General features: G+C 40.2%; 1 protein-coding gene across 8 annotated transcripts in view; it reads left to right on the forward strand.

The window, feature by feature from the left end:
* The window catches only part of PCM1 (pericentriolar material 1), an 82,729-nt gene that overhangs the window by 53,809 nt on the left and 19,566 nt on the right, over positions 1–9,354 (forward strand). For 6 of the 8 annotated variants that reach the window (XM_019525986.1, XM_019525985.1, XM_019525987.1 and 3 more), the window contains 6 exons: positions 2,536–2,592; positions 4,884–5,056; positions 5,142–5,270; positions 6,818–6,938; positions 8,264–8,401; positions 8,669–8,802. In XM_019525986.1, the coding sequence (XP_019381531.1) occupies positions 2,536–2,592; positions 4,884–5,056; positions 5,142–5,270; positions 6,818–6,938; positions 8,264–8,401; positions 8,669–8,802 (752 nt within the window). The remainder of the gene's footprint in view (positions 1–2,535; positions 2,593–4,883; positions 5,057–5,141; positions 5,271–6,817; positions 6,939–8,263; positions 8,402–8,668; positions 8,803–9,354) is intronic. The other 2 variants (XM_019525988.1, XM_019525992.1) reach the window with 1 other exon arrangement.

The raw sequence follows: 9,354 nt of genomic DNA on the forward strand, positions 1-9,354 counted from the left end.
CCCTCCTGGTTTGGTTAAAGCCTCTAACCACTGTACCATTGGGACTGCATGCTACGTTCCCTCAAAGGTGTGTAGTGATCCATGAGTGTGCCGCTTCTGTCAGATAGCGTGCCGCTTGTGAAGTTCCCAATGGGTCTGAAAAAGGAGCCTGCCACATAGGCTTAGATTAGAGTTAGCTTTTCGCTGAGATTGGCCTCAAACAACGGGCCAGTGCTATTCTGAAAGCTGATCCCAGATAGAAACAGGAAGACCAAGCAGCAGGAAAATTCCTGACCTGGATTTCCAAAGAGTGTACAGGCTGGTGGGGCCAACCTGGTAATGCAACCTGCCCCCAGGCACCAGCTTTCCCAGCAGGGGTCAGGCCCCCACCCTCTTCCCAGCTGGGAGGAAAGCTCCTTTGGAAGGTCTGTATACACTGAGGTCAGTCTCGCCATGACTCAAAAACATGCGAGTGGCTCTGAGCTATTTCCCCTGCATTGGAGGTGCTCAGGCAAGTTGAGGGAATGTGCTCTTGGCGGAGTTGCGCAGGGTGTCAAAGATCCCATACCTATTGACCCCACCCCCACCTTGCAATTGAACTCTGCCTCTGGATAAATGCCAAAGCCAGGCAATTGCTTTCAGCCTACCTTAGGTTGAATCTACCCCAGCCCCAGCCTCGCCTTGGGGAGGAGCCGCTGCCTGCCCTGCACTACTCTCTCTCCCTGCGGGGATGCCAGCGTAGTGAGGAGCAGAGTGGCCCCCGCGCAGCCAAGCAGTAACTTGCCGGCAGTGAGGTGTCCCACGCTGGCTCTGGTGCCTCTGCCGCACTCCACGCCCAAAGTTTACAGGAAGCTGCCGCACAATTCCTCTCCAGGCGGGTGCGCAGCATTAAAAAGTTAGTGCACAGCAAGATTTTTGTTTTTTTTATTGCGTGCAGCCATGTACATGCGCAGTTTGGAGGGAATTTTGACTGCGTATGGCTGATCTCTCACGGTCGTGGTGGTGTTTCTGCCTGTAGGGCTGCTGGGTTTGCCAGTGCTCCAGCTCTGCCACAGGAGTCCCTGAAGTAAGAAATGGGCTGGGAGCTTTGCCCTGTTGCTCCCTTCCCGTCCTGGTCTGGGAGTCAGCAGCCATGGTGAGACAGGACACAGACAACCTTAGTGGCAAAAAGGTCAGAGGCTCCACCACCTCAGCCAAGGCTGCAGCTCTGGCTGTGGTGGCATGGCGTCCCACAGCAGCAACCTGTGTCCCCAGGCTAGCCAGGGTGTGGATGGCTCCACTGCCACTGCAGACAGCAGCTGCTGTTACAACCAGAGACTGCTGAACTGGGTGTTTTGGACTGGGCTCTGACCACAGTGATGGGGTTTCTGCTCTTGTTATTGCTCTCAAGGCACCGGCTGCTGCCATCAGAGCTGGGGAAAGATCTGGTCAGTAGGCTAGATCCAGCCTGCAGGCTGTATGTTTGACACCCCTGCTATATATAAATGTCATTTTTACATTAGTTCAGTGCTGTGGAATTTTAGATTGCAAATGACCATTGTAAGGAATAGCTAATGTCAAACATACTTTTTTACCCATTTTATCTATTGGATTTCTCTTAACTCCTTGAAAGATACTAGTTGTTAGGTTTGATAGAAGAAATGGATTAATCCATTTTTAACTGCATCCCTCTGAATTCCCTTAAGCATGTGTGTGTGTGTTTTTTGTTTGTTTTTTTTTTCTTTTTGGCCTTTATGAAATTTGTGGGGGATGCACTTAGCTTGCCTAGAATAAATAAATTTATTGTAAGATCTTTCACTTACAGTCAGACTTAATGAATTGGTTCCAATTAGTTTTATTTCTGGTACTAAGTATATAAACCATAAAGAGCAAGTGCTGTCCTTGGAATTGCACCTGATGATACCTTATAGTAGTTTAGCATATTTTGTAGAACAGCATGTGGGTCATAATGCCTGTTAATATGGGTGACCAGATAAATTTGCAAAGGATGTTTTTTGGAATTTTTTAGTTGGTCTAATAAAAGAGATTGCCTCTACCCCAAGAGTTTTGTCTGCCAGATAAATTTATATTTCTTTGTTCTAGTTGAGGTAAGTAGTTTTATTTGCTTAACGAAAACAGCAACAGCAAAGTCTGTCAGCCAAGAAGGCTACTTAAATTTAGAGACTTAGTCTGAGTCAGGTTTATATTACCAGCTTCTGCTCACATAGATGCATTGTGCAGAGCTGTGATCTTTGCCTAACAAGCTAGAAAAATCTCTGCTTTTTCCCCACACTAATATACCTTGTTTTGCCTGGGCAAGGAAGGTTGAGTGGTGCTTCACTATACTGGTACAAAGCACAGCTTTATCAGTGAGTAGCTGCATCCATGCTAGGAGCAGACTGCTGGTGTAATACACTGGTATTCCTATACAAGTAAAACTCTCTTATTTTATAAGCATAGCCTTGGTGTTATTTTAATGACTAAAGTAGTCTTCCTCCCACTGTTTCATATAGAGCCTGCCTTTACTTCTGGTGTGCGTTTTTGTGTTTATCACTGTCTGTCCCCACTTTCCTACAGCACATGCTAGGAGAATACTGCAGCAGTCTAACAGAAATGCATGCAATGAAGCCCCAGGTATGCATTAACTGCTTAGCTTCAGAACTGTCCTCAGGAACTTTTCTTACTAAAACTCAATTGTGCTTCTTGGTTATTTATATTTAGTGAATCAGTTTAATGCATACTAGCTTGTATGTTATTTTAAAAAAAGTTGGGGTGGGGGATTATTTGCTGAGTATTTTGTGCCCTTACACATTTGTCTGCTCTACCGTGTAGCTAGTTGCTTTATTAACTGCTTTCAATGCAAAATATGTTTAGTATGTAAACCAAAATACAATAAATTGCATTCAGTAGGCATTCTGTTCTTTTTAAGGTCTAAGCAGACTTTGCATTTCTTGAAAGTTTTTTATACCAGTGCATTGTCCTGCTTTAAGTACCTGTGAAATATGCAAGATAAAATGTTAACATTTTTTTCCTCTGGGACATCACTGTGTACATTACTTGTGGATCATTCAAGCTTAATTGCAAGCCATTCCAGTGCCAAGCTGGTCAGACTGGTGCTCTCTGTGGCCACCTACTTGCTGAGGGGCCACAATGCAGATTGGAAAGGCTACATGTATAAATGCCTGGGCTGCCTCCATTTTGATCTGGGTTAAAACCCAGGACAATCAGGACCACCTCAGATGAGATCTCTGTTTAGTCCTGCACCTGTGGTAAATTGTAGACGGGTACCAGCTTTATGGTTTTTCATTTACCCCTCAAAATAACATTATACATGTCATCATGTGTCAAAAGACTACTATTACATTTTTAGTATTTAAACAGAATTCTAGCAGAGCTGTATAAATTTGCTCACATCATTTCAAATTGTAAAATTTTAACTTTTTTTCTTTATTTTTAAATAATTCAGTGAACTCTGTAACAAAAGTACAAATAACTATTTTAATTACAGAATAAAAACGAAAGTCAAAACCATATTGCTTTAGTACTTCATTAGTTAAAAGTACTAAGGAGTGGATCATTATTGCAGTGAGTTCTCCAATTCCTACATTCATTCCTAACTTTTTAGCAGAAGAATAAATAAACTGCTTAATTTTTTACAGAACAGTATTTTGCTTAATGGAATGGGATACATTACTGCATATAGCCAGTGCTGTGCCCCTGCACAGCCTATGAAGGACAGTTTAAGTGTAGCAGGAGTTTGATGTGAGCCTTTATCAACTTTGAATTTCACCCTTAGTGTGCAGAAATCAGATTCAAACTTAGATTTTTTTTCCTTCAAACTTTGAGTCCTTTTTTAAATTTAGAAATGAGCTCAAAACAGATGCAGGGTAATGGATTAATAAACTTAAGGATTTTTTTGGGAGGCACCCAAATTCAAATGGTTTAAATCCTGTTTTCAACTAGTGTTGAGTACCTACTATGTGAAAAGGCATCCTTAATATTATTGTATTTTCTAACAGATCCCATGCCGCCATATAAAATGTACTTTCTTTTGGAAGGCTAAGTGTTTAAAAAAAAGATTTTTCCAGAGTCATAACTTAGTAGGTCTTTGCATTAAGACACTATTCTATGCTATTCTCAGGACTACATAAAATTTGCCAAAAACTGACGTCCATTTGAGAACTTCTGTGAAAAGATGAACACAGCCCTGCACCCCCTCCTACTTGCTGGCAGCCAACTTTATAGCACAGTATTGTTGTGTTCTGTATGTACAAAGAAAATCAGCTTCTCAACTTAACGTGTGCCCCTCACTTTTGGAGGGCTGATTTTCTGGTGGGTGGGGGGCAGGGAAGGTGCATCTGATACACAAGTAGATATGGCATGGGAATGAGGGGCTGGAAAGACCTCCAGATAATCTAGTCCTGTTAGTACTGAGGCAGGACCAAAGAGCTGGTTAGCCACGTTAACCTGAAGTCAGGTGCCGTGGTGCCTGTCAAAGTTCATGCACTTCTGCAGTTATTCTGAGGTGTCACCTAGTCCTACCTTCTGCCTCAGGCAGGATCAGGTAACACTTAGTAGATTGTGCTTGAAATATGTTTGTTACAGATGTGTGTGCACTATATTTCTATATGTACCCACTTTAAAGTTATCATTCAGAATTTTAAAAAGCATAAAATCTAGATCAGACTTCTGATATGTGAATGTACATCATAAGTTAAATTATTTTATATGCAAGTGATTGTATGAAGACAGTCTAAATTTCATTGTGTGTGAACCCCTTTTTCTAGAAATAGCTTTAAAGAACAATAAACTTGGCTGTTTAACAAACTGTTAATTTAATAAGGCACAGTCTTCATATATAGTTGGGATATGCATCAACAGAAAAGATTATCAAGATAAAAATTGAGTCTTTTATCTTTCTGCAGAAACTGGTAGTGATCTTTCTATGTTTGAAGCTTTGCGGGACACCATTTATTCTGAAGTAGCAACTCTTATATCTCAAAATGAATCTCGTCCACATTTTCTTATTGAACTTTTCCATGAGCTTCAACTCCTAAATACAGATTACTTGAGGCAAAGAGCATTGTATGCATTACAGGTACCCACACCAAAAATTGAATTAAGTTTATGAACTGGATAAGCTGTCTTCACAGTATAGATTTAAGATTCCTTATCTTATTTAGGATATAGTTACTAGACACATATCGGAGAAGAATGAAAAAGGAGAGTGCATGAAGTCACTGAATTCAGCAACATGGATTGCATCAAACTCTGAACTTACTCCTAGCGAAAGTCTTGCTACTACTGATGATGTAAGTGGGACTTTTTATTATTCTATCCTTTCCAGTTTCTGTATGGACACATGTGCTGGAATAATTACCATAGTGACTTGATTGTTCCAAAAACTATCATGGCTTACGAGCAGCCAGACCTTGAAAAAGCTTGTTAAAGGTTTCTTAACATGAAAATGTATTAAGTTTGTCAAGATTCTGTTTATAAGACAAGTAGTGTTAAAGCTGGTAAGGTGGCCTCCAGTGTTTGGAAACAGTGTATACTACAGCTTTAAAAAAATCCAGATTTCTTATTGATATTTTACTTGGTAGAAAGTCAAATGAGACTTAGAGTGTGGACAGAAGTAACAGTTGAAAAGTTTCTAGATGAAATTCACTTGGAAACATTTCAGTTAGAGTACATGTGCCCCTCTTCTGTTTCTGACTCGAAAGTTTCAGGACACCTCAACCACCTCTAGTGCCAGCATGCAGGCACTAATACAGGCTGCAGTGATCACTCTTCCTGCAGAGATGAGAAGCAGAGGAGAAGGGAGAGTGGAGAAGAATGGCATAGGTGTGGTGGCAGATCCCTGTCCCAACCTCAGCTTGCATGAGTCTGACACTCCAGCTCCAATTCCCTCTCCCTGCCCTCTTCACCTCTTAAGCCAACAGAGAAAGGTAAAGGGGACTGGAGCTGGGGCTTGTCTCCTGTGGTAGCGTGGGTCTAAATAACTGAGAAGTGAAGGGGGGAGGCAGGGAAAGCCTGGCTCTGGGTCTGGAGAAGGTGGGGAGTGTCACTGGAGACTTACTCTGGTTCCTGGGGCACTGCCAAGTTCCAGTGGCTGGACAGTTGGCAGGGTGTCCATGTGGTCTCCCTTCTCCATTCTCCCCTCCATCCAGATGCAACAAAAACTCCTTCCTTCCTTTCTTGTGTCCTTGAGACAAGGTATTTAGCAGAATTCGCAGATTTGTTGGAATCTGACATGGTCGCAACATGAATGCTTCTGCCATAGCCTGCAGCAAAAAATGAAATGCTCCAAAATAGTACTTCATTTCATGAGGTAACTCTTTTGAAGTGTTTTTGGCACTTTTTAAGAATGTGTTTCAGAAGGCTTGTGTGGACAGCTGGCCCTTTGAAATGTCTCAAATGCATTTGAGACATTTGAATTGTTACATGTGTCCGCACCCTGATATTCTACAATTGTTGCCATTATCATTAGTCCTGTGTCTCCACCCGCCCACACACACTATCCAAAGTGCTTTAGGGAAGGGAGGGAGGAAGAACTTGTGTGTGGGACAGAACACAGGGTGATGGCAGCACTTAAAACCAAAATCCCAAATGCACAAGACTTGCTTTCTGTATTGTGTGTAAGAAAAACTGACACTAATGCCTTTTCCAATCTTATCATTTATAGTTTTGTTATAGAAGCACCTGAAAAACTTAGTCCCTTTAAAGTGAGATCATTCCCAGTAAGCAAGGCTGGAAACAAATTTTATAACCTTGAGGATCAAGTAAAAGAAGGCTTGCCAGGATATTTGAGAGACCATGCTTTATGCTTGCTTTGTCAACATTTGTTTGTCTCTTTCAGGAAACTTTTGAGAAGAACTTTGATACAGAAGCATGTAGAGACTGTGAACAAAATGATGCAGACAATGGCAGTACCATGTCTACATCTTCAAATTTTGAACCCTTTGCCACTGATGATCTTGGTAACCATTATATTATATAATTCACAATGTTTTATGTAATACTGCATTATTTAATAATTTATGTACCAGCAGTTTGTAAAACGCTTTCTCTAAGAGTTTGTAGAAGGTTCTAGTTTGTAAACTAATTCCTGTATTTACTCGAATAAAAGATGACCCTGATTATAAGACACTCTCCCTATAATTAGATTCTATATATGGAAAAATTATAAATGTATTAATTTTTCCACTTATAGATTCTGTATATGGAAAACTTATAAATTTGTTAATTGTTCCATGTACAAAATCTAATTATTGGAGGTTTGCCTTGAATTTGTCCCTTTCAAATTTGAAAACAGTAACCTTGAAATTAAACCTGGTTGTAGCATTTGCATATAATATACCTATACACTTAGTTTATTCAGAATTGATATATATTACTTTTCTTTAAAACTGGTGCAAGTCTTAGCACAGGTATTCCATAAACACACACTTGAGTGGCACTTTGGCACCTACATGTATGTAGTACAAACTATGCATAATATTAGTCCAAAGCCACAGGCTTGTGATTTACCATATAATTCATTGGATTGGGCCCCACCAGAGTCAACACCATGTCAAGCTACAGTGACCTCACAGCTCAGCACTGTTCCTTATGTGCATGTATGTAATCCAGATAGCACATGGATCTGTTGGGGGGCCTAATTAGCCTTCACCCCTGACTGGAACCAGGTATTTTTGTCATGAGTCCTAAAATGCTCCAAAAAATTGTGTACAGGTGAGGCACCCTGGCAACTTGTTCCGCCTCCACCTCATGGAAGATGGGGCCACACTAATCATAGGTACCAGGCTGAGAGAGTAGGTGACAGAAGGTGAACTGTATGCAATGTCATGGTTCACCGTGACCAGAAGGACAGTCAGCAGTGAGGGGGTACTGTGCTTAATGGGCACTACTGTATGTCTTATTTAGGTGTGGTACAGTAACCTGTTATTGTAGGTTCCCATCTGCATGTTTGCCCAATATGGCCTCTCTGTTTTATAGTCATGCTCAGTGCTGCGTGCATGTAATCAACTTCATAGTTGGTTTCTATTGCTAAGCGTATGCTGCTTTTGGCAGCAGTTTAATGATAGACAGTGTGTTTAGTGAGATTTCCTTGTATTCAATTACAAGATGAGGGACTTTTTTCCCTATGCTAAACCTCATCTTGCGTATGAGTAAATGTAGTAGATGTCTAGTATTTAAGCAATCATAGCTTTTACTTAATTTTACAGTTGTGTATTTTTTGTGTCTCTACTGGTGTTCATCTAGATTAAAAACTATTCTCAGGAAACTTTTGTTCTCTGTATAGGCAACACTGTAATTCACCTAGATCAGGCATTGGCTAGGATGAGGGAATATGAGCGTATGAAAAATGATGCTGATAGTATTCTTGACCCGGAGGGCTGCTCTGGTAATCTTCAGGGTGCCTCTGCTGCTAAATTAGAAGGTATGCATATTTTTATGTAGTATTTTAAGTAGTATTCTATAGTAATTATGAGTGTAATTATAGTATGGGAGTAATCATGGGTGTAAGGAACAATTCATTTGACTAGTTTGCATTTCTATCTCGAGTATATTGCAATTTTAGTTGTATATGATTATTATCATAAGCACGATTTATTATTTGACTGTCCAGATAGGTACATAGAACATTTTTAAAGCTGATATTCCTTTAACTAGGAAATTGTGATCTGAATATACGTTATTTTACAAGGTCCAAGTACTGGTGAGAGTCTTTGTGTACCACAGCCTAGCGAGGTTTCTACTGTTCCATGTCCTCGTATAGATACGCAGCAACTTGACCGACAGATTAAAGCAATTATGAAGGAGGTCATTCCTTTTCTGAAGGTAAGAGGTCCTGTTTAAATAGTAAAAATAACATGTTGAAAGGACCTGATTTTTTCATCAAGAAAGCATTTATACCGAAATTATGAAACAACATCATCTCCAAATTGTAAATGGAGCTTGAGATTGAGACACACATTTCTGACCGTGTGTGTGTGTGTGTGTGTGTGTGTGTGTGTATTCATTTCTAAAATGAACCTTTCTACTACCATTTGTAACATGTATGATGTTAAAAGCACAGTATCAAATGGTGATTTCTGATGGATAACATTCTTTAAATGAGGTGTAATTTTGAAGATCTTTGTCTTATTCAAAAGATGCAAGTGATATCAGAGACTTTTTTTTCCATCTTGAAATTGGGGAATTCATTGTCTTTGGAAGCTATATGTGGCTGACTTTAAAAACATCCAAATGACTCACCAGACATCTTTGTACATAAATTCAAGCAGGGACCATTTCTTTTCAAGATGCAACAAAGATATAGCAGGCTTTCACATATTAAGTCTGACTACATACTCACTTTTGAAAGTCTGATTTTTTTTTTTTTTTTTTTTT

The sequence above is a fragment of the Gavialis gangeticus genome, unplaced genomic scaffold, assembly GCF_001723915.1.
Source record: "Gavialis gangeticus isolate Ggan-Ray unplaced genomic scaffold, GavGan_comp1, whole genome shotgun sequence".
Lineage (NCBI taxonomy): Eukaryota > Metazoa > Chordata > Crocodylia > Gavialidae > Gavialis > Gavialis gangeticus.